This window comes from Cervus canadensis, chromosome 9, assembly GCF_019320065.1.
Source record: "Cervus canadensis isolate Bull #8, Minnesota chromosome 9, ASM1932006v1, whole genome shotgun sequence".
NCBI lineage: Eukaryota > Metazoa > Chordata > Mammalia > Artiodactyla > Cervidae > Cervus > Cervus canadensis.
In genome coordinates this window covers 77935754-77961332 of record NC_057394.1, presented here as the reverse complement: position 1 = coordinate 77961332, position 25579 = coordinate 77935754, and the positions used below count along the sequence as shown (strand labels likewise).

The 25579-nt window shown below is 38.3% G+C and overlaps 1 protein-coding gene across 2 annotated transcripts; it reads left to right on the top strand.

Moving 5' to 3' along the window:
- The first annotated feature begins 21 nt into the window (after nucleotides 1-21).
- On the top strand, nucleotides 22-25449 carry USPL1 (ubiquitin specific peptidase like 1). Of its 2 annotated transcripts, XM_043477501.1 has the most exons (9): nucleotides 32-166; nucleotides 3196-3361; nucleotides 3880-4008; nucleotides 6539-7184; nucleotides 10374-10487; nucleotides 14149-14278; nucleotides 17471-17596; nucleotides 20165-20322; nucleotides 21684-25449. In XM_043477501.1, exons 2-9 carry the CDS (start codon nucleotides 3263-3265, stop codon nucleotides 23558-23560), a joined length of 3279 nt encoding a protein of 1092 aa, XP_043333436.1. In that variant the 5' UTR covers nucleotides 32-166; nucleotides 3196-3262; the 3' UTR covers nucleotides 23561-25449. The 2 variants fall into 2 exon arrangements, with proteins under 2 accessions (XP_043333437.1, XP_043333436.1); XM_043477502.1 differs by lacking the exon at nucleotides 3196-3361 and having other exon boundaries at nucleotides 22-166.
- The last annotated feature ends 130 nt before the right edge of the window (nucleotides 25450-25579 follow it).

Below are 25579 nucleotides of genomic sequence, written 5' to 3'. Positions count from 1 at the left end.
TTTCGCCGAGGACTCAAACCGGAAGCTGCTTTCCTAGCAGAGGGGCTCGGGGGGAGGAGCGGGCCGAGGAGAACGTGGGTTGAACGTCGCGCTCTGGCGTGGGAGCTCCAGTTGGAACGGGAGTTCTGAGCGACCCGGACGCGAGGAAAGGCCGGGCCGACGGCAGGTAAGAGAAGACGGAGTAGCTTCCTTCAGCTTCTGAAATAGGAAAAGGGGACGGAGCTGGGGTGATCTGTGGGGGTACTCCGCTGGTTTGAAAGGAGGGGCTAGGTTGGGAGGGGGAAAGGCTTGGTGAGTAAGGTATTAGAATAGAGTCACAGATTCATTCGCTGGGACTCAGAGAGGTAAATGCTGAAGAGAAACCAGAGGTTTCCCCTCACCCCCCCTTCATAAGGAGCGTGAATTAACGGAACACTGCACCTTCTCGGGTTTCCAAGGTTGGGTTTTGAAACTGACGTCTCCTCGTCTGTTATTCAGGACGGCTGGCTTGGGTACCAGACAGGGCTGGGCGCCGAAAGCCAGCCCCAGCTCTCAGCTTCAAGTCTGTTGTGGCCTCACCTTTGACAGCTCGCGTGCCGAGCCCGCTTCCTTGGAGGGAAAGCTTAAACGGCCTTCTTCGAGCAGTTGGTTCTCTAGGTTTCCCCATTTTGCGCTGGGCTGTGATTTCAGTAGCCCCAGGTCCAACTTGACGCTTTGTTGCTGTACTGGGTCCGTGCTGGGTTAGTACTTGACATTTGGGCTTCTGGAGCGTCAGTGGCTCACAGAAGTAATGAAAACGGTGGCGAGGGGGATGTGGTGCGGCTCCGAAAAAAAATGCGGAGGGTGAAATGGAGTAGACGGAAAGACTGGAAAGCCAATGGTCTCACAGTGCTGTGGTATTTAGGTCTTAGCATTGCTCTCAGGTAACACTGAACGACTGAACACGCACGCACGGAGCTGTTTGGACTTTACTGTAATCAGATTGGAGTCATTACTTGATTTTAAGCTGAGCAGCGACAGACTCAGACTTGTTTTTCTTTAATAAAAGCATCACTTTGGCAGTGATAGGGAGTGGAGATGGAGATGAAGACAGAGGTGGGGGTTTGAGATGCTTCCAAAGAACTGTCCTCAGAATTTGATGACTTTGACTAGAGAACCACTCAAATTTTCTAGTATGTGTGTTTGTAAGCATAGAGGTGCCAAAGTCTAGGAGAAATACAAGCAAAAAGAGCAGGAGCAGGTGGTTTTTTGAAGGGAGGACAATGAAGGCAGTCTATTCAGGGACAAATTAAGTTATAAGAACTACCCCAGCGTTTCCTATCTAGGACCAAGTAAGTTGTATTTGAAAGACTTGAATAGCCTATCTCTGGTATTTTTATTTATTTATTTATTTTAATGAATTTTCTTTTGGGGCTTCTGCATATTCAGGATTTCAACCACCAACCTACCTGTTCTTCCATTGAAATTGTTGGGTGATAGGATCAGGAGAGCAAATTTGAATTCTTACCGTGTTTTACTTTAGTAGAGAGAGAGAGAACTAGCCGGAAAAGTTTCCTTAATCCCTGAGGCAGATGGAAATTTTCAACAAGAAAGATTTGTTCCAGATACGTGGCTTACCAGTCTTTTTTTTTGAGAATACTGCAAAATGATCCAAGCTATGCTGCCTGTTTTCTGCATAATGTATAAAATAGCACTAAATAGTAGTTAAAGTTTGCTGTGTGTCAGGTGCTAAACATTGCTAAACATTACACGCATTGCATTTAATTCTTAGAATCATCTAATTTTCCAAATACAGTTTTGAACCTAAAGCCCGTGCTTTTAGCCACTCTTGAATCCTAGAAGTTTGACTCTTCTGTATAGTTCTCTTCTGTGAGTAGATTATAAACAGAACCAGCCAGAGTTAACAAATTGGTGTTGTCCCTGAGGAACTTAAAAGGATAAAGCACCAAGCTTGTTTTTTTACCCTTTTGGTAGTGATACTCAGTGGCCTGAATTTGGCCCCCTACCCCCACCCAACCCCCTTGGTTGGCAACATTTGACAGACATTTGGCAACATCTGGAGACATGGTCACAACTGAGGGGTTACTGTTGGCATCTAGCAGTTAGAGGTCAATGATGCTGCTGAACATCCCCTTAACCCACAGGACAGCCTCCACAACAAATTGATCTGGTCTATGATGTCTATAATCTTGTGGTTGAGAAACCCTGCTTATGGATGTTTCTTTAGGAATAGCAACTTGAGATCCACGGATGCGTTTCTAAAGAGCATTTTTATTTTTGGAATTATTCCTTGGCTCGAAAGCTGTGTAAAGTATATTCCTCTGAAACAGAATAGCATAACGAGTTTCTAAAGTGAATCTGTGAGCCCCAGTTTCCCAGGAGGTGGTTGTCATAGAATCATGGATTCTTAGATTTTGGAGAAACTTTTTTTCTTGAAAGTGTTCTACAACATCCCTGTGAAGTGGTGATAGACTCTGCTCAGAGTTCTCCTTTATCTAGTTTTCCTTGTATTTTAAATCTAAACTACTGTTAACAATTACTTTCCCTTACACTGAGCTCCAGTCTCATGATTTTGACTTGACTGAATGGGATTCTACTCCAGGGGACTACACTCAAAAAACACTCATTACATGTGTAATTTGTACTATGACAGTCTTTATATTTTTGTTCTGTTACAAATTATTTAATATAAAATAAAGTACATTATTGTCAGCTTTTAAGAAGTGGCACTGTTCTCTGCTGGTGATGTATTCTTGGTAGTTGAAAGCAATAGGAATGTAAGGGGTTCTTTTGTCCTTGTCAGGTAATAGCACAATGTATCTGGGTTTTGTAAAGTACTTTCTTAATATAATGTTTATATATATATTTGTTTTAAATTGTATATAGACTAAAAACTTAGATTTTCAAACTCTGATCGATATAGTTAAATAATAGCTTACTCTACTACAAGCTTTGATAAGTTTGCTTTTAAATGAGCCTACTATGAAGACTGGTCCTATTGCTGCTTTATGCCCTCTTCCCAGAAATTTGCTAGATTTATAAATAAATTTAGGTATTTTGCTTTCACTTCAAAATAACAATTTTAGAAACTGTTTAACCTAGGATATAGAGTTCTCAAAATATACTTAATGTATATCCATCTTTTAAGATAGCATAGCTCTTTTTCAAAGTAAATAGGATTTTTGTTTAATTGTCTATTGACTTTTTTTTTTCCAGGGTTCATTGAGAAATCCTTAGTGCTATTGACATGTTTCAAGGGACATAAATTAGCCAATGACTCGGAATGACGGATTCCCCGAAGAGTGGAAATGGTTTGCCAGTGATTGGACCAGGGGCTGATATAGGGAAATCTTCACTCCACATGGTGGGGTACTTGGGAAAAGTTAGTGCACTTATTTTTTGCCTCAGTGCAAAGTTGGTTTTTTTCCCTCCTGTTTTTGAGACTTAAATTTGGTTTTAATTTTACCAATTAATTTCTAAAAAATTGTATCTTCCACGGAAATCTTACAGTAATGGCGAAAGACTGTTTTCTGTTTAACCTCTCTGTTTCATTGATATGTGAAAGTAGAAAGAAGACATAGACCTTATGGTTTACTGTTTGAAAATATTGAACTTATTTTCAGTGGTAACCGACATTACTTTTTTTCTTGCAAATAAAACTAATGCTATTCTTAACACCTAATTTAATATTTAAAACTAGAATATATACTTTTTGGAATAATAGCTGTATTAAAGCCTGTATGCATTTCTTTTATTTGCTGTCTTTTAAGATATCTTGCCAGGATGCTTCTAGGTGGAAATTATAAAAAAAATTTTCTGGTTACTTTTCCATTTTACTTTTTGTAATTTGATAAAATCTGTGAGTGTCTCTATTTTAATTTACTTTTTTTTCTCTTTTAGAATTATGATTCAGCTAAAGTTTTGTCAGATGAGTATTGCCCTGCTTGTAGGGCGAAGGGAAAGTTAAAAGCCTTAAAGACTTACCGAATTAGTTTTCAAGAATCTGTCTTTTTGTGTGAGGATCTGCAGGTAAAGTATTAATCTTAGATGGTATCAAAGTTTTAACGTTTTGCTTTTTTCTTCACTGTTTAAATTTGTGCTCATTTTGTAGTTTTTAGACTGTGTGTATTTTAATATATAGATAATCAAAGTCTCTAGATCTGTCTGGTATGCAATTTTCAATATTCTCTGTTATTTTTCCACTCAGTTTCCTGAGTTATTACATGAAGATGTTAGACTTGTTAGAGGAGGGAATATATTTCAAGATTTTTTTTTTTAAAACCTCCTGAGGGTCCTTTAGATGTTGTCACTCTCATCTGTTGGTTTATTAACTTTGGGACTCACTGAGAAAGTTATTAACCTCTAAATATTATGTACTTAAGAACTCTAGAACTTCTTCATCTTGCAAAACTGAAATTCTGTAACCATTGAATAACAACTTCTCCCCTTAGCCCTGGCAACTGCCATTCTTATTTGTCTATGAATGTGACTATCTCTAGGTACGTCATATAAGTGGAATCATACAGCATTTGTCTTTTTGTGATTTTGCGTAGTATAATGACCTCAAAGTTTATCCATATTGTACCATATGAAAGGAGTTCCCTTTTTTAAGGTTGCATAACATTCTATTGTGTTAATATGTATATACTGCAATTTCTTTATCCACTTGTTTGTACATGGACATTTGCTTTGCTTCTACTTCTTGGCTATTGTGAATAATGCTATAGTGAGTATGAGTGTGCAAATATCTCTTCAAGGTCTTGCTTTCAATTTCTTTGGAGAACTTTTTGAATACAAAATTACCACTATTGATTTTAAAGTGTTCTATGTCGTCTGACATGTGGTAGGATTAAGGAAGTAATCTCAGGGTATAAAAGTTGAGGATCAAGTTGTTAGTTAATGGTGACTAAACAACTAGTTAGTAATGGAAAAATGAAGAACTTGTCCTGTTAAACTAAAGAATTTCTAAATAAGTGCAATATTAGGAATATAGTGTTCACTTGTATAGAAGATGCTGTATTTTAAAATGGAGGATTTAGTGCATTTCAGGCTTCCCACGTAGCTCAGTCAGTAAAGCATCTACCTGCAGTGTGTGAGCCCTGGGTTCAATTCCTGGGTCAGGAAGTTCCCCTGGAGAAGGAAATGGCAGTCCACTCCAGTATTCTTGCCTGGAGAATCCCATGAGCAGAGGAACCTGGCAGGCAACAGTTCATGGGATCATAAGAGTCGGACATCTTTCTTTCTTTCTTTCTTAGTGCATTTCGGTTAGTTGTTGCTGTAAAATGAAATCTCAAAACTTAGTGACAAAGTGATTTAACAACTTCATTCATGACTCTGTGGGTTGTCAAGGCAGTTCTTAAGTTCCCATTTTGTTGGCTGGTACAGCTAAATTTAGTCTGTGTGGCAGGCTTTGGATGCCAGCTCCCAACTGGGAACTCAACTCAGGTAGTCAGCCAGGATCTCACTTCTTTTCCACGAGGCTCCATAAGGCTAATTGGGATCCTTACAGTGCAATAACTGAAACTAAGAAAGTGTTTTCCAGAAAGAGGGCTGCGAGAGGACAAGTCCAGTCAGCCAGTGCATCAGGCCTCTGTGTGCATCCTGGTTGTTCATGTCCCATCACAGCTAGTCACATGGCCAAGCCCGAGGCTGTGGCAGGGGGCTGACTCTAGGGCCCGACTACCTGGAGATAGAGTTCTTTAGTTCACTAGAGGCCACTGAGGTGGCTGTCTACCATACATGTATAGAAGAAGGCATGTTTTAAGTGAAGGCATACAGGATGTAGGTTTCTTGCATCTGTCTTATAAAATGTTTTGCTAGTGTTCAAGCTTAGGGAAAATTCGTTGGTTATGTTAGTGATTTGTTTACACTTTTGCTATTTGGCTGTAATTGTGTTCATGCATGGTGAAGTCATTAAAATTCAACCAGTTTAATTTTGAGAACCAGTGTGGTTGTAAAGTTGATCCACTGATGTGTTCTTGGGTTAACACTCAGTTTCAAAAACTATGAAACAGACATTACTCTTTGCAACTTTTTACATTGAAACTACTTTTTTAGTTTTTAAAGCCACGCATTATAAAGTGAAGGTGAAGTCGCTCAGTCGTGTCCGACTCTTTGCGACCCCGTGGACTGTAGACTACCAGGCTCCTCCGTCCATAGGATTCTCCAGGCAAGACTACTGGAGTGGGTTGCCATTTCCTTCTCCACGCAGTATACCTATCCCCAAAAGAATAGTACACTCATCATAAAATTTTAGAATTTTTGGTTCATTCAACATTGGATTCTTTGTTAAAGCAAAAATATGTATGTTTTCCTTGTAAGCTTACCCTGGTGTAGTTTAGATTAAACCCTTGACTATTCAAATTAACTAGGAAAAAATTACTCTTTTGAGGACTAAATTTTTGATTAGTTGTTTATCCTTGTTCCTTCAAATTTAGATTGATAATATCATATACCCTCTCATATCAAATTAATGCTAACATTTTATACATACTTTTCATGACATAGTAATGGTAAAGTAAAGCTTGAGCTTATTTGAATTTTTATTTTTCCTTTCTAGTGCATCTATCCTTTGGGCTCTAAATCACTTAATAACTTAATTTCTCCTGGTTTGGAAAATTGTCACACTCCAAATAAGCCTCAAAAAAGAAAGATCTTAGAAGCCAACTGTGAAGAGTCACCTCTTATAGCAGTTTCCAAAAAGACTAAAAATCTTCGAGATATTGACAGTGAACAGGTTTTAAACAGTAACCATAATGGAGGAGAATATGATGGAACCTCACCAGGCTTACCTGGTTCACTGTACAATGGACAGCAGAATCCAGTTAGGACAGCTGATTCCTGGGAGCAGAATGAGGCTTTGGAAGCTGATACTGTTGACATGGCTCCTGAGGAAGATGCTATCATGGTTGATGTTTCTGGAACTGAAGGGACTCATCCTCAAAATGAAAGATGTGCATCTGAACTGGAAAAGCCACTGGAGAGCAAACATACCTCATTTTGCCAGACTTCATGTGTCCAGTGGAAAAATGCACATGCTCTGTGTTGGTTAGACTGTATCCTGGCAGCACTGGTGCACTTGGAAGGGCTGAAAAGCACTGTGACTGACCTGTGCTCTGAAGAGGAGTCCATGTTCAGGTGGTTGTTTACCAGGTATAATCACGCCAATATGCTTCTGCACACCAGTCAGCTGGATGGGGTTAAAGGTTAGTAATAACATTTTATTTCTCTTTACTTTTTAGAGAGACTAATGTTGAACTTGTCTCATAGCACGTGAAAAAGATACCATTAATACCCATTGTTCTGTATCAAGACCTTGGAGCAGGGACCAAAGGGACCATATCATGAAGCTTGAGATAATACCAGTTGTGTTATGACTGCCCGAAAGGCAGTCTTTTTCACAAAAAAAAAAAAAAAAAAAGAGTAGAGTCTGTGGCTATATCTTATCTTTTGGTCAATGGTGGTCAACATAGAGTCCATCAAAGTAAAACTTTTGTAAGTTTGTGAGTTGCTGTAAAGTGGAATAAAGCAAGTAAATCGATCACCCATAATCCCACAACTCTCCAAAAATCACTTCACAGGGATATATTTTTATTTTTTTATAAAATAGGATACCCAGGAACCACCTCCAACCCAAGATAAAATATTTGCAATGATTTACATGTACCTATGTATTCCTCCCCATGCCATCCTCTACTCTCCCCGAAGGTAATCATTATCCTAAAATGTATTTTATCATTTCTTCTTTTTAAATAGTTCTTCCTACATATATATGGCTAAGTAAGGTATTGCCAAATTTAATGTTTTGAACTTTATTTAAAAAGACACAGTATATTTTTTCTGGGACCTTTTTTTCTATAAATATTTATCTGTAAAGCTGCTTGTATCTGTGGCTCACCAATTTTAATTGCTATGTAATATTTCCAGTTTGTTAGAATACCAGTTTGTAAATATAGCAGTGCATTTATTCATCTATCATTGGGTTGATTCTTGCCATCATAAATACTGCTGCTGTGACTGTTTTTAGGCCAATCTCTTGGGGCCCGAGAGTTTCCCTTGGATCTATCTCAGGATAGACTCTGAGTTCACACAGACTGGATAAAGGCTAATGGTTTTCCAGAGTGGTTGTACCAGTGTATACTCCCATTAGCAATGTAGATGAGATCTTCCTCATCCATATTTCCTCCCTTGTTTATTTTCAGACTTGGAGATTTTTGCTATTTGAATGATATAAAATGGTCCTGATTTGCTTTTCCCCAATTTTAGAAAGGTTGAACAGCTCTTCCTATATAGATTGACCCTCTGTTCTCTCTGTGAAGCCTGTTTGTGTCTTATATCTCTTTGTTCTGTTGTCATGTGCTTATTGATTTGAGCTTTTATATGTCCTTGTTGCTCTATTTATTTATGTCAGATAGCTTGCTACATCTCCCAGTTTGTATCTTGTGCTTTTGCTTTTTTAAAGATGTCTTTTGATGTACAGAAATTGTTCATCTTTCTTTTTGTAGCTAGTAATGTTTGTGACTTTAAAAAGAAATGTTTTCTTTATCCAAGATGAGAAAGTCATTCACCTGTTTTCACTGAAAGGTCACAGAGCTTTGCTTTTTACTTTGAAATTCTTAATTCAGTGGGAGGTAGTTAGGTATGGTGTGTGGTAAGGGTTCATTTTTTTCCCATTGCATAGCCTGCTTTTCTAGCTCCACCTTTTTTCTCAAGTGATCTGCTGTGCCCCCTTTGTCATATTACAGTCTGTGTAAGCAGTTCCTTAGCACCCAGTTTTATCCTCTTAGTCACTTTATCTCTGCACCAGTACCACACTATGTTAATTATTAGGGCTTTTTAGGTCTTGCTATCCTCATCTTTACTCAGCTTGACTTTGATCTTACAATCTTTTATATAAATCTTATATATTGTTTCCCCATCCTTGAATATTTTCCTGTTGCTGTACCAGTGCCAGGCTGTTTTAATTATTATGGCCTTTTGGGTCTTGGTATCTGGTAGGGGAGAATCCTTACTTTTATGCAGTTTGACTTTGGTTATTCAGTATTTTATTTATTTTTTATAAGATAATTGTCGTTTTTATCATATAGTTGTAATTACATTTGTTCCAGCTGCATTACTGTTGATTGTAAGTTTTCTCTTTTTTTCCCAGTGTGATCAGATACCAAAAATTCTAGTCAGTGCTCACTTCATATTATAGGATACTCCAGATGTTCTCATAGTGAAGCGCACAAGCAGTGTGTGATCAGGCTATATGAATTATTTACTTGTAAGAGATTGAAATGAAAAAATCTAGTAGCCTAAGAGTAATTAGATTCAGGTGCATATGGAGACTTTTACTCAAAATAATTTTGTTAATCTTCGTTTTCTGTCAGTAATTTTGAGGATTTTTGCCCTAAAGAATGTCAAAAACATGGACAGGTATGTGCCCAAAGATGTTCATGATAATAGTATTTATAATCGTAAAAAAAAAAAAAAAGAAAAATCTTAAATGTCCAGCGATAGGGAATGGCCAATAAAACTATGGTTCAGTTGGAGTGTAATAACTAGCCTGCAGAATTTTTATTGAGGCACATTTGTGTTAAAAAAAGCAGAATGTGGAATTGTACAAAATGCAGTGATGTCAGTGAAGACCCCTCATGCCCTCCTTCCTTCCCCTCCCCCAAAAAAAGATGTAGAAGGAGGGAAACATACCAAATGTTTGTTTGGGAAGTAATCATAATATTAACACTCCTTATAAATTTATCTGTTCTGTGATCTAGTTAAGTTCAGTAGAAGTCATACAGAGAAGATTAACTGATTAGAAGTTGTCTTAGCATAAGGAACAATTGCATTGAAAGAAATGGCCTCAGATGTTTCAGAGATGGGCAGAACATTAATGTGTAGCTCTTTAGCTAGGCCTGTGATTATTTCAGTGAGAAAAACTTTTCACTGAGATTTTACTTGGGTAGAATGATGTTGAGCCAGTCAGTCAGTACTAACGATACCGTGCTGTTAAAAAAGACTGAGGGAATGTATGGTATACTACAGGACTTTCCTGGTGGCTCAGATGGTAAAGCATCTGCCTGCAGTGCAGGAGACCTTGGGTTCAATCCCTTAGTCGGGAAGATCCTCTGGAGAAGGAATTGGCTACCCACTCCAGTATTCTTGCCTAGAGAATCCCATGGACACTCCCTGGTGGGCTGCAGTCCATGGGGTCACAAAGAGTCAGACACAAGTGAGTTGACTAAGCACTTACACACATGATATACTACAAAGAGAAGAAGAATTAAGGAATTTTGTAGTTTTCCATTTTCTCTGGAAAATTTGACTGATAAACTTTCATTTTTGATAATGTGTTGTCTATAGAAAGATACAGGTTGATGAGAAATCAATAATGTTCTATATTTTATTATTAGATGGAGATTGTAAAAAGCTTCCTTCAGAAATATTTGCAAAGATAGAGACCTGTCTGAATGAAGTCAGAGATGAAATTTTTATTAGACTTCAACCTCAGCTTAGATGTACATTAGGTAAGTAATTTGTGGAATTTAATTGTATTACTCATCTACTGTAAAGACATACTTATATCATAAGGAAATACAACACTGTTTTATTACTTGGAATGATCAGATTCTTGGAAGGGAGAATCTGGGTAGAAACATATCACTGGTTAAATCATTCAAGGATGGAGTTGTTTTATATAAATATGCACACGTGTGTTCCATGCCTTCAGAGTGGATGCAGTTCTCAGAGCCAGGTCAGCACTCAGGGGTTACACCATTGGCTCCTTTCCCTGTCCTTTCCCCCAGTAGACTACTCCAGCCACTCATCTGTTGAGTGGGGACTCATCCTAGAGGAGCCTTGTCCATAAGATCGCCAGAGTGTAGACTGAGGGGCTCCCGTGTTGCATTTTGCGGCTATCAGTTCCCCCATAGAGTGACCTGAGATGTTTTATTCAGGTTCCCTACTCCAGTTCCCAGTTGAATTTTAAAGAGTGGTTTCTTCCCCAGTCTGAATCACCACCCTGCTTATCCCTGCTCATTATAAATATTTGGAAGATTGTGTCTTGGTCTACTGCTACCTTGGATGTGGATTTCTGTATAACAGCGAAGGGATGTCTGAAAACTGTGCATTCCTAGCAATTGGGCAGGGATGTAGCTTTTCCGGTACAGTAGCATCCTCTCATTGTGTCTGCACTACTCAGTCAGCAGTGAGAGGGGCTACGTTAGTGCTTAAGGTCTGACTAATGAAACCTGACGTTTGCTTCTGGGAGCACGTTGGAATCTTACAGTGTGTGTGTCCTCATTCTGAATATTAACATGTATTCTAAACCACTAAAGAAAGAGAAGTAGAACCCATACTGGCTTGGAATGTTGGTTACATTTTTAAGATCAGCCAGACACTTCATCATTTTCATTATTGTTTTTTTAAAAAAAACACATTGTAAGCTATCCTCTTTGCTCTCCCTCCTCACAGTTTAAGAAATATTACAACTAATACCCTTTTTGTGCTCTTTCCCAATTATTCCTTACCTCACCACAAAGGTAACTGCTATCTTCAATTTGATATTTCTTTTCCTTCATTGTATATATGTTTTTTGTTTTTTAAGGAAAAAGCCAGGATTTTATGGTGTCTACTTATTTATGTAAGTGTAGAGAGTAAATTAGTCTTTGAGTGTTGTGTACCAGTGTCAGGATAGACAGACCAATAGAACAGAATAGAAAGTCCAGATCCAAACCCGCCCGCCCCCCACCCCTCCCGCGTTTGGTTTCTTCCTAGGTGATGGTTGGTTCCTGATTGGGTGGAGAGGGTGTGGGTGGGATTAGAGCCCTTCTTCACAGCATAATTAGAAAGAAACTTCCAGTATTCACATATTTAAAGACCTAAACATGAAAAGCAGAGTTGTAAAACTTTGGAAGAAAATATAGGTCACTACTTTACTAGAGATTGGTGACTACAGTTACATCAAAGTTTAAAACCTCTGTGTAAAGACAGCACAAAGAAATAATATCCAGGATATCTTATGAAGGATTCTTGTACATCAGTTTTTTAAAAAAAGAAAAAACCTGATAGAAAAGTGGCCAGACACATTAATGAGCCAGTAACAGAAGAGAAAACCTGAATAGCTAGACAGCAAGGAGTCACTGGAAAGTTTGCATCCTGATGAACAAGATACTTCAGGGAAATAGGCAAACTAGATATAGATGGCCTCCATCTTTCGGTGGTCCGACTTTTGATTTTTTTTCAGTTTACAATGGTGTTAAAGAGAGAAATGCAATCAGTAGAAACTGTGCTTTGAGTTTTGAATTGTGATCTTTTCCTAGACTAGTGATAAGCCCTATGATACTCACTTGTGATGCTAGACAGTGGGAGTGAGCTGCCCCTCCCAGCCAGCCATGAGATCACAAGGGTAAACAACCAATATGCTTACAAGCATTCTGGATCCAGACCAGCATCCTGCTTTTCACTTGCAGTGTAGTGTTCAATAAAATACATGAGATATCCAGTACTTTATTATAAAATAGATATTGTATTCAGTGATTTTGCCCAACGGTAGTCTAATGTTAAGTGTTTTGAGCACATTGAAGGTAGGTTGGGCTAAGCTTTGATATTTGGTAGGTTAGGAGGATTAAATGCCTTTTCAACTTAATAATATTTTCCACTTACAATGTATAGGTTTATTGGAACATAACCCTGTCATGAGTTGAGGAAGATCTATAGTTGAGCTGGAGTTGGGCTTAAGGCAGTAGAGACAGAGAAACCACTTAATTTAGACAGGAGGTTATCAAAATTAGAAATAAGCTTTGGTATTTTATGTTTCTCTAGTAGGATGCTTTAGAAACCTAAAACTGATAATCAAAGGAAAAATAATTAAGATCATTTTAGGAGCTATGTACATTATCTAAAATGGTCTGTAATCATACAACTTATTCAATTGTGTTTTGAGCTCTTTTGTGATATTTTGATTTGTTGAGAACTATGTGTTTTTTGAGCTAAAGATTATGTTGTCATAATGTAATATAAATTACTTACTTTTTCACTTGATATTAGTTTCAACAGAGTGAGCATTTAAAGGCTGATAACTAATTACAAACTCATGCTATACTACACACTCTATGCATATGATGTTCATTTTTAGGAGATTAATTTGTTATTTCTTTCTGTTTATGAAAAGCATTTTGTTTTGGATTTCTGTTTTTTGTTTTGTTTTTTTTTTTTACAAAAATAGCAGTGGGACTGTAAAATAACCTTTGTGACCACTGATACTGATAGAGTGGTGCCTAAGACCACTGATTCTTAGGCAGGAATACCCACTATTCTGCCTTTCAGTACAGCCGAGATGACTCTTCTCGACTATGTTCCAGACAACTGTAGTCCAGGATTGGGGAGAAGTGAACTTCGGAAGTGAGGCTGTCCCTGGGGAGGGAGGCAATGGCAGGGCTTGGATTAGTCCTTGGGCCAAATCAGTAAGGCAGCATCTAAGCTCCCCGGAGGATAGAAAGGAGGGAAAGCAATTGGAGGATGAATGTGAGGAGAATCTAAATCCTCCTCCTAACGTGCTGCTCTCCAAGTCAGAAGACAGAATCCACAGTTCAGCTTTTGTTTTGATGACAACAAAATTCAGATGTTCTTTAGTTTTAAAGTTGTTGAAGTTTAATTGTTAAAAGATTAAGAAGAGTAGTGGCTGCAGAGTCTGGTCCTCTGAGCCTGGTGTGTCATGCCCTTACCACTTTGTAGAACAAGAGAGTCAGAGTAGAGTTGGCCTTTTGTCCAACTCGGAAATTATTATCCTACAGTGTTTCTCCAGTTATATTATTTTTAGCATCTGTACCAAACAAATCTATATATTTTTGCTTTGTTTTTATGATGCTTTAGAACTGTCACAGTTCTGAGGATTTCTTTTTCCCCCAAGAAAGCTTATCTAGGGGGCCATATGAGTCTTCTGTATCTTTGTCTTAGGTGTTTTCATAAGTGTCACCAAGACAAATGAAAGATAGTGAGTGTTAATTAAAATGATGGACATTTTTAGAAAGTGCTTCGAAAACTTCTCTTGCTTAACTGTGAATAACTTACTCTGTCGTATATACATATTCCCATATATTCATACTGTGAATATAGTGAGAAAAGATGACGATTTGTAATTTTTTTTCAGTTCATTATGAGCAATAATTTTTCTTTTTCTTCTTCAAGGTGATATGGAAAGCCCTGTGTTTGCATTTCCCCTGCTCTTAAAAATAGAACCCCACATTGAACAGCTCTTCACATACTCTTTTTCTTGGAATTTTGAATGTTCACACTGTGGGCACAAATATCAAAACAGGTTAGTGTTTCTATTTTCTTTAATGGATTCATTCTGTTGAAAATGTCTCCAAGTAATGAAATATGAAGAAAACTTGCTTCCACTTGTAGCATTGCTGTCTTTACCCTTGATAAAATTTCCTTTTGTATATTGAAGTTTCTCCACTGCTACGATTAAAAGGAAACAGTTGAGCCCCAGAAACTGCATTATTTACTTGCTTTTTCATACTAAAAGAGTACCAATAATAATAATAAATAAATGGTTTGATAGATTACTAGAAGGAATTTTGTTAAGAAGTTCTTTAGTGGGAAGTGGGGACTAATGGTGAAGTAGCACAGTCCCCTGCCTCCCCCACTTCCCCTGGATTCCCTGCTGAGTAAGTACACCTCTTAGAATTCTTTGCAAAACCATATGTGTTTTGTTTACTCCTATATTAGAGACTAGGGCTTTTGTTTGCTTGTTTTCAACATTGTGGAAACTTGATTTTAGGCTCCCAGAGTCTGGCAGCAGATCTTAGAGGTAACTTATGCTCTCCCATTCCTTCCCTTAGTCCTATGAAAGACCAGCCACCACCAGAATCCTTCTACACGTGAACTGTCTCAGCCATGCTTTCTACTTCCCTGCTGCCTCTAGGTGAGGATTAGAGAGATCACGATTGTTGTACATGACCCTGAGATTGGTACTCAGGACGAAACATGGAGAAGAAAGAAGCTGCAAAGTTATTTTGCTTCCATACAGCTACCATATTAAAAAAAAATAGAGAAATTAGGTTTTGGAAGAGGAGTCAGGGAGAGAAAATTTATCAGACACAACACCCTCGCTGTGTCCACATAAGAGAAAGTCACTGGCTGGCTGGCAGTTAAAATATGACCATGCTGGTTCTGTTGGTCATTTATACTGTTATAATAGAGGTAAATCCTTTCCTCTTTTCTTGAATTCACCTGTTAGTAAACTAGAAAATTTGGAGTCTCCAAGTTATTGAATAAATGTATATGAAAAAATACTACTTTAGATATTCATTATCTTAATTGAGACTATTTAGGGATTAGTCAAGGAGAGCTGAGTGTGAGAGAATGCTCTAGGAAATCCAAGCTGTAGAACCAGGAAGCATTTTTTTTCTTTAATCAGTTCAGTCACTCAGTTGTATCCGACTCTTTGTGACCCTGTGGACTGCAGCACACCAGACTTCCCTGTCTGTCAGGGAACAGAGTAAGACTTAGCATTTCACTCATACCTAGGACTTAAGTAACTTTGTGTGAGTATTAGAACAAACATCTGCTTCTAGGTCTCCTGGCATTGAGTTTTATAAATTATCTGACTTTCTCCTCGTTTGACATGTATGGAAACTGAAACTTGTAAGGGGTTAAATTGATGCCTGAGGTGACAGACTAGTAAGTGGAACAACTCAGGCTTAGGTTTTCTGTTCCCTCAGACTTTTCCTGCTCACTGAGATATGCTGCCTAATCTCCACCTGGGTCTTAAATAATATAAATAACAGAAACAAGCCTGAAGATGACAGTCAACTTGATGATAGCTTTTCCAGAATCTGTATCTCCGTTGTTTGACAGCTTTTCTCTGAGCATATTCTCTGTGCCAGGAACTCAGCAGAAATCATCTTTATTCTGGCCAAATTCAGACAGTTAGTTAGGGAAGTAACATGGAAACATAAGAGAGGGCCAGTGACTTAGCAGGTATTTTGATCTGTTGGCTTTGAATACAAAGTGAAAAGTGCATTTTGGAGCTGTATAGAAAAACTCTGAGAGCTCAAGGGAAAGAATCATCCTACCACTTACCCCCTCCCCCCCTTTTTTTTTTGGTTAAAGTTTTTTGCTCTAAAAGTAAAAGTAGTTCAAGGGGGAAAGCTTAAAATGAAGTGGCATTTCACTGAAACTTACTTTCACTTAATCTGGTGGAAGAATATCAGCAAACTCATTCATTTGTGTGCTGCTGTTTTTAGTGCTAGTTTAAGAGCTTTTGACTTGATTCAGAAGATAGTTTCTGCAGGCAGTTAAAGACCTTGGAGTTGGGCTCCCTGAACTCATTTCATGTCTGTTGGGTTTATTATCTGATGTGTCTCATTTGCCTCATCTCTAAAATGGGGATGAAAAGAGCACCTGCCACAGGGATGTTTTGGTAGATGAGTGTTTGGCTCAGTGCCTTATGTGTAGTACGTGCTAAGGAATGTGAGATGTCATGTGGAGCATTAATGCTTATTTGCTGAGACAAACTCCTTTTATTAATGAAAAATAGGAGTCTTTACTTAATATTTATCTTTGGAAACTGAGAATATAGCAGAAATAACAGTCAGTGCGTTTGTTGATACCTTTATGTGGCTTTGCCTTTAAAATGTTAGCTTCCCTGAGAATTGATCTCTTTGTAACAGCCTGTGCTTACCTCACACATAAGTTATTTAAGTTGTTATTTATAAAAGAAGGTGGTGTCTCTTAGATAATAAATAATTGCTCTTTTAAAGATACTGTTAATCGAGTTGAATTGTAGTGTGCGTCTGTAAACATCATGTTTGCAGATGCTGTTGCTATCAAATATTCAGGCTTAATTGCAAAATTTAGAACTCATGTAAACTGTGAAAACCTAATGTTTTCACAACTGATATTCTTATATTTTTTAAGGATCAAAATAATTAAGTTGTTGCTATTCCCGAATATGTTTTTGTAAGTGCCCCTTTTCATTTTTGGTTGTTAGTAACAGATAGCCAGATGGTGAATTTTTTGAGTAAGGATGAACATTTGAAAGCCTTAAAGCAGTGGCCCTTCACTCGGGGCTCTTTCCTGCCCAATGGGGATATTTGGCAGTGTCTGGAGATAGCTAGTTGCTGCAGCTGGAGGCTCTTATGGCCTCTCGTGTATAGAGAGGCCAGGAATGAGGCCCAACATCCTCCAGTGCACAGGTCAGTGCCCTCCAGCAAAGAATAACCCAGTGCAAAATATATAGCAGCGGTATTACCCTTGAGAAACCCTGCCTTTAACATTTTCATCTCATAGCTGATTAACTATAGATAGTTAATATGGAGAGTTCTTACAGAGAACTTTACTAGGGTAGGGTTAGGAAAGAACATTTACATCGATTTGTGGGAATAGGAAAGTATGAATAAATAAAGGAAAGTGCCTTCTGTTTTAGACATTGATTTAAGGTAACATGAATGAATTTAACTTAATCAAAATTATGTCTTTTTTTTTTTTTTTTTTTTAATAGATGTATGAAGAATCTGGTCACCTTTACAAATGTCATCCCTGAGTGGCACCCACTTAAGGCTGCCCATTTTGGTCCGTGTAACAATTGCAACAATAAGTCACAAATAAGAAAAATGGTATTAGAAAAGTGAGTTTAAACTGCCTTACTATTTTTAGAACAAAGTGAATGTGGATTTACTTTTTTTTTTTCCAGTGTGTAGTATTGAAAGTGATGACTGCAACCTGCTTTTCAGAAGTTTGAGTTAACATAGGTTTATGAATTGCCAAAGTGCTTCTCTCTGTCAGGAGCTCTGGTAAGCTGTTCAAGTGACACACCACTGCAGAGCTGACTTAGGGTAATTATCTTTCTCCACACCTACTATCTCTCCTCCTTTTTTTCTTTGTCTTCTCTCTCTTTTTAAGCTTATTAAACTTCCATTTTCTTCACCTCTATCAAGTGCCTGGAGTCATTAGAATTCTGGGATTTCCTTAACCTGATTTCAAGAATTAAGATGATTCAAAATGAGCCATAGGCTCATCTGTCTGAGTTTCCATCTTCTCCCAGACTTCAGCGTGCTAATTCTTCATCCTTCTGTAAGGTTTCTGCTGCCCTTGAGCAGATGTATCTTCATTGTATATCACCAACCCTTCTGTTTTTCCTCAGTGGGTGGACTGATCAGAATTTTCTTTTTTAGTGTTATCAGAAGCCCCATCTCTAAAAACTCACAGATCAGTTCCACGTTCGGAGAAGGCAGTGGCACCCCACTCCAGTACTCTTGCCTGGACGGAGGAGCCTGGTGGGCTGCAGTCCATGGGATCGCGAAGAGTCAGACACGACTGAACGACTTCACTTTCACTTTTCACTCTCATGCATTGGAGAGGGAAATGGCAACCCACTCCAGTGTTCTTGCCTGGAGAATCCCAGGGACAGAGGAGTCTGGTAGGCCACCGTCTCTGGAGTCGCACAGAGGCGGACACGACTGAAGTGACTTAGCAGCAGCAGCAATTCCACGTTAGGCAGTTTCTCTCTTTTTGTTAATACACTCACACACGTACCTCCTCTGTAACTTTGTCCCTACATAAAGGACATGTTTTGAGGTTTCATTTGATGTGGTAAAGAACCAGTGACATTAACCTTCTCCTCCCTTTTTCCGATGGCCTTGGATGTGCCAAGAAATCTCTCAGAACCTTTCCTAAAGGTTTTGCTTTCATCTAAGTAACAAAATCTCAGGTAATCTACTAGTGCCAAGACCTAAAAGGAGAAAAGAACAGCGCCCCTCCTAGTCCATCTCCAGGCACCTGCTTTAAACCTTTAAGGTAGCGTTCACTTTGACATTTCAGTACAGTGTACCTTTGCCACCTTTGTACAGTCTTCTCCTTTTAAAATAATTGAGAACTGGGGCTCTCACACCACCACCTGGGCCCTACCTGTGTTTAACCTCTCCCTGTCCTTCCAATATGACTACATTTTTTGATTAAATCAGTACTTCATTTTTTATTAGGAGTATACGTACATTCCTTCTCCTGCCAAGGAGTATATGTGGTTATGTTTCATCTCTTTCATAGCTCTTTACTCTTCCTAGAGTTATTGATTGCCTGTGTTTTCATTTGCTTTGTTATATATGCATTGTGAATTTTCTCCAAATTCTTTAAATGCCCATTAATTTTCTAAACACTCAAATGCTTCACAGTTTTTAAGTTATCCTCCCCACTTTTGTCATCGCAGATCAATATGTGGCAAAAAACAGAGTTTATTGACATAGACAGTTTTGCAGGACTTTTTATTTATAGGTATGTAAAGACTGGATTATTCTCTAATAGAAAGATTGACAAGGGATAATTTACAAATTATCCCAAATTATCCCTTGTCACTTTGGATAATCTACATTTTTGGACACTGATTCAAGTTTATTTCAGCTGAATAAATGTTGATAAGCTAAGTAAGTTTTGACATCTGTTTAAATATTGGGGAAAGAGATATTCAACATTTTTTGTAAATCCTGAAAGTTCTGTTAAATTTAGTTATTTAAGGCCTATTCTGGGTTCTGTTCTCTGGTTTGTCATGTTACTATAGTAATGTATTTTTGAAATTACAGATGTTTTGAAATTTATAGTAAATCAACCAGTATGTTATCTTTTCTACTTCCTTAGAAGTAAACTTTTTGTAAGTAGAATTTTAACTTGATGGGTCTGTCTATTTCCTGAGAAAACAGAGAAATAGGCCAAATTATATTAGCTTATTTGATTTTTTAAAATGTTTATTTGACTATCTTAGGTTTGTTATTTTGTTTCTCATATTACCTGTCCCATCTAACAAAAAAGCAGTTAATTTGGGCACTTGGTGCCAAAGAAAATTCTCAAAGGTCTAGATTTTTTTCTTTTGATTCTGTGAAGAAGTTTTCAAGAGATCTTCTGTAAGCCAAAGCGGTGTTGCGGCTTACAGAGCAAGTTTTGTTTAATGGCCTGTGTTAGAGCTTTACTGCTTGATGGCCTCCAACTGTCAGTGACACCATTCTGAGAAGGGTGTAGTGTTACACACGTCTTCGAATGAGTTCTCCATTTCTAATTAAGGCACACATCTGGAGGTTCTCAAGAAAAAGCAGTGCAATTGGCCTTGGGAGTGTTCCGTGTGACTCACTTGCCTCAGACCGTCTTTTGTGCAGCCAGACACATGGCATCACATTCATTTGACTTCTCTTGCCTTTCTTCCCTACAGAGTCTCTCTCGTATTCATGTTGCACTTTGTGGAAGGCTTACCCCATAATGACTTGCAGCGCTATTCATTTCATTCTGAAGGCTGTCTTTTTGAAGTAACCTCTGTAATTCAGTATCAAGCAAATAATCATTTTATAACATGGATTTTAGATGCTGATGGTAAGTGCTTAAACATTTTTCTTTTATGATAATAGGCATAGGGACTGAACTCTAGTTTGTTGTTAAGACAAACATTGCCTTGACATTCTTTTCTCTCTTCTCGTCCTTGCCTGTTACAACCCCACCCTCTACCTTATCACCCTGCTTTAGAATCACTCCTCATGGCTGCCTTTGCTTGTTTATATCAGCATGTTTATGAGTATGCACATGCATATGCATATTGCTTTTTTAAACAGAGATTGAGGTGAGAGACTACTGTTGGTTTATAGTTTGCTGTTTTTCACTGAATGTTCTTCCTGGGGATAGTTTGGATACATATCACAATATGCGTATAAAGCACTTGGCAAATGGGAACTCATAAATATAGATATTACCTTAAAGTTTTACCCTACTTCAGAATTTAGGGGGACATTAGTTCTCAATAACTTAAAAAAAACTTTGAAAAAAAATTTTAGTTTTCTAATTGCATTTTACAGAATGAAAAATCCTCTTCAGAGAGAAGAGGTTGGGTGTTTTCCAACTTTGACAAATATATAAAAATTATATGGTCAGCTTATAAAAAATGTCCTGGCTCTTTTCTAGAGCAGTGAATCAGTCTCTGAGGGTTCAGCCCAAATAGTAATCAGATGGTTCTAACATATGTGTGTGGTGGAGATCCACTGACCTAGGCAAAGAAAATATTCTCAAAGTTTTAATGGGTATAGGATAAGAAGTAGTGGGTTCAGATTGTTTATAAGACTGTATCGACATAAACTTATTTAGCAGATAGTTTTGTTTGGGATTTTTTGGTGTTTTAGAGGGGGTATTTAATGTCTTTCCCTGTCATTGATCACCTCATCCCTACTTGACAAATGAGAAAACAGGAGCTCAGAAATTAAAGAGCAGACACCCAAAAACCTAAGCTTTTATTTTTTTCCTAACCGCTCCCCCCCACCAATAAAATAATCAAATTAAATGTTGGTACTTGAGGTAACAAGCTTCATTTATCTTGAAAATTCATATATATGAAAAACTTAAATCTATTTTCTGATATTGTTAGATATATCAGGTGATACTGCATTCTCAATTCCAGAAGTTAAAGATACTTCTGTCTTGATTTTTATGAGCATTTTAGAAAAGAGTAAACACTGCCTCAGTTTTTCACATTTCTGCGTGTTAGTCCATAACTTTTGTTATCCAAATCCAAGGACTTGACATTCAGCAGAGAAAAATGGTGACATAAGGATAAGGCCATGTTTTCAAGTTCTCTTTTGGTAGGTATTCAGTAATAATAGCAGTTAAAAAGGCCAGAAGAAAGTTAACCTAGGATAGTGGTCTGTTTGAATGTCTAACCTCTTTCACTTTCACTCCCAATTACCCAGGAAGTTGGCTAGAATGTGATGACTTAAAAGGCCTGTGTTCTGAAAGGCATGAGACATTTCAGGTTCCTGCTTCGGAGATACATATTGTTATTTGGGAAAGAAAAATATCCCAGATGACAGGTAAAGCATCTGCCTGTCATCCACTTAAAAAGACTAGTGACCAGTACACTTTTGGCGACGAGAAGCAAGCATCTCCAGCAGCGTGTTCTGCAGGCGAAGCTGCCTCAGCTGAACCGTCCTCAGGAATGCATCCCACAGATGTGTCCATGGTTCCTAATACCCTCTCACAGGATGAAGCTGTAGCTCCTGGACATGATTCCCTTCCAGATCTGAAAGGTTCAGTTGACAGCAGGATCTTACCTTTGACACTTGAAGAAGTACAGTCCAACTCTGAAGGTTTTTTATTAGAACACAAACCTGTGGCAGAAAATACAGGGGTTGTTGAAGCAAACACTTTGCAGTCAGAGGAGCCACTCAAAGCTTTTTTAGTGGCCCCATCCGAGGACAGGCTTACCCACAACCAGTCTATGGATTTAAGCTTTTCATCCCAACTGTTAACTATGCCATCAGTACAGGTGACTACAGAAGATACTGTAGTTACTCAGCCTGCTGCTGACCTTATACAGCAAGTAAAGTCAGTAGACACTGAGGGTACAGTTGCCCTAGAGAGGAATGCTTCCTTGAAACAGTTTCTTGCACCAGAAACTGAGAAGTTACATCCAGAGCAGCATGTTACATCTCAGGTATCTGATTGGAAGGAAAAAGAAACCACAGCATTTGCTCAAACTGTAATAGCTAAGCCGTTACAGAATCCACCTCTGAAAGAGAATCATAAGAAACCATTTGTGGGAAGTTGGGTTAAAGGCTTATTAAGCAAGGGTGTTTCTTTTATGCCATCCTGTGTTTCAGCTTATAACAGAAACACTGTGACTGATTTGCAGCCTTCAGTTAAGGGGGCAAGTAATTTTGGTGGCTTTAAAACTAAAGGTTCCAGACAAAAGGCCAGCCAGGCCTCCAGGAAAGCTCACAGGAGGGCAGCTAAGCCGCCTCTGGTGAGTAACTCTCCGCCAAGCCATCAGTCACCAGCCAGCACAGCTTCCCCTCCCTGTGCTGATGGCACTGGTGATTTGGAAGTTTTGAAGAGATGTGAAAGCGCCTCCTGTGGAGCTCACCTCAACCACAATTCTCATGGAAATGAAAATGGTGTTTCTTCACCAAACCATGGAGACACAGTTGAGGGTCAGATTCATAAACTCCGTCTAAAACTTCTTAAAAAACTTAAGGCAAAAAAGAAGAAATTAGCCGCTCTGATGTCTTCCCCCCAAAACGGAACACTTCCAAGTGAACCTTCAGAACAGGTATCCCATTGTGGGTCTCCAAATGATGGTGAGTCAATAGAAGGCTTGCTGCAAGAACTGCAGCGTCAAATTGACATTGCCGATAATAAATCAGGGTGTGCCACAGCTCCCGGTGTTTCCCCATACGGTGGTCAGACGCATGAAGAAATTCTAGCAGAATTACTGTCCCCGACCAGTGTGGTTTCAACAGAGCTTTCAGAAAACGGGGAGGCTGACTTCAGATATTTAGAAATGGGAGACAGTCACATCCCGGCACCAGTTCCCAATGGATTAAACAGTATTCCCCACAACACACATCTGAGGCAGGAGCATAATTACTGTAGCCCCACCAAGAAAAACCAGAGTGAACTTCAGCCAGATTCACTCACAAATAATGCCTCTATTAGAACATTGAACTCGGAAAGTCCCATGAAGACTGATATTTTTGATGAGTTTTTTTCTGCTTCAGCGTTTAATTCTTTAGCAAATGATACATTAGACTTACCTCATTTTGATGAATATTTGTTTGAGAATTGTTGAGTGCTTTTGGCTCTTTTTAGTTTAATATTTATTACTACTCTTGGAAAAATGTACTGTATTTCTAGATAATGTTTGACACACTGGCCTTGTCACGAACAAAATGTAAGCTACTGAAGGTTTTACCTCTCCAGTATTCTTACCTGGAGAATCCCATGGACAGAGGAGCCTGGCGGGCTACAGTCATGGGGTTGCAGAGAGTCGGACATGACCGAAGCGACTTAGCAGTAGTAGCGGCATGCCCATGAAACCTGTGATCTGTTTTATAAGTTTAAAAGATGCTGAATGTGTTCTCCTTTTTGGCTTCATTTTGTGGTTGTAGGTGAATGAGGATTTGAAAATGTTAAAAATGAAAAGTAGTGTATAGTTTCTAGCAATTTGTATAGTTGGGTACACTAAATTTCTACATTTCAAATTTTAGTTTCGTTGGTTCAGGATAAACACTAGTTGATACAAACTTAAGTGACTGTATATGGTATGTGAACATGTGACTGTTTTTGCTAGTGGTGCTGTGGTCTTAGATAAGAGCCTAAGCATGTTTCTTGTACCAGTAGAGTGGCATAGAATGTAAACTCCCCCCCCCTCCCCCATACAATTTGTCACCTCTTTCTGTCCTTAGAAAAGATGGCAGGAAACTCGTAACTAGAATGTTGCATAATGTTGTGATCAGAAAATGATCTATAAAAGGAAAAAGTAATGTATATTTGTGTTGATGTGCTAAGAGATTATAAGTATCATCTTTCTCCCCTAAGACACTTATTTCTGTAGCCAAAGTGGAACACACCATCTAATAGTTATGTTTTGGCAGAAATAGCCAGTACATGTAAGGCTTGCATATGTTGGGTTCTATTATAAATGAAATGTTAATTCATTTAAACCTCAACGTTCCTATGAGCAGAGTACTCTTAACCACCTTTAACAGTTAAGGAAATGCCATTGAGCTAGTAAGTTGTAAAGCTGGGAATGAGTAGAGTGGTCACTACAGCAGTAAAAGGTGCAGAACTTACATGTTCCACCTGTAGCTTCATTTAAACTCGGGTGCCCAAACAGCACCTTCTGCTGTGTTGATTTGAATTAGTAGCAGAGTTACTAAGGTTTAAGGGTGGCCATCTTGGGGAAAGAATACTTTGCTAGGGACTTAGAACTTCAGAATTGATTAGTCAAATTTACTTCCAAACCTCCCTCCCTTCCCTTTTTTCTGATTGCAAAAGTGACACGTGTTTATTATAAGGAGAAACTGGGAACACACAAGAAAACACCAAGATTTCAGAGTATTCATCTTAACATTTAGTGATAATAACTACTGCAGACATTTTCATGTTTTTATGCATTTAGACTTTTAAGAAATGAAAGCTTGTGTTGTGCCTGTTAATGATCTGTGTTCATGTTTAATGAGCATTTTTTTCCATCTTTAGTTTTTGACACCTTTCGGATAGCTACATAATGTTACATTGTATTACCACTGTTTCATCAACTTATATTTTGAAGTGATTTGTACTTTTTTATTATTGTTGTTTATACTTATTGACAAAAATTTTCACAGGTCCAGGTTTTATTTTCTGGGAGTGGAATTGCTGGGTCGAAGAATATGCACTTTTATTTTTGGCCTTTTAATAATGACTTGAGTCGTTTTGCTGAATCCTCATCAGCTCTAGAAAGTAGCATTGGGCGGGGGAGGGAGAACCTTGACTGATTTTGGTTACATTTCCATGATAACTAGTGAGGCTGAATATTTTCAGTAACTCTTAGCCATTTGAGTGTCTTTGAGGCATTGCTTATCCATCCTTTACTTGTTATTAATTATTCGTTCAAATATTTCTAGGTTTCTGCTGAATGTCAAGCATTCTTGTAAACCTCAGATGTAAAGCAATAAAAAAAATAATAAAAGGAAATTCTTGCCTTTCAGTCATTTGCCTTTTAAACAAGAAGGTTAATCTATAATGTTAGGTGGCAATAGGAAACAGATGTGGTTGACTCTTGTTATTTGGTAGTTCTGTAAAGTTGCCGTGAACACTGCATTAA

Excerpts from the sequence above, each read along its gene's own strand:
- USPL1 (XM_043477501.1), top strand. The coding sequence starts at position 3,263 with ATGACGGATTCCCCGAAGAGTGGAAATGGTTTGCCAGTGATTGGACCA. Across the intron at positions 3,362-3,879 it reads TGGTGGGGTACTTGGGAAAA|AATTATGATTCAGCTAAAGT; the intron begins GTTAGTGCACTT and ends TTTCTCTTTTAG. Across the intron at positions 10,488-14,148 it reads TCAGCTTAGATGTACATTAG|GTGATATGGAAAGCCCTGTG; the intron begins GTAAGTAATTTG and ends TTCTTCTTCAAG.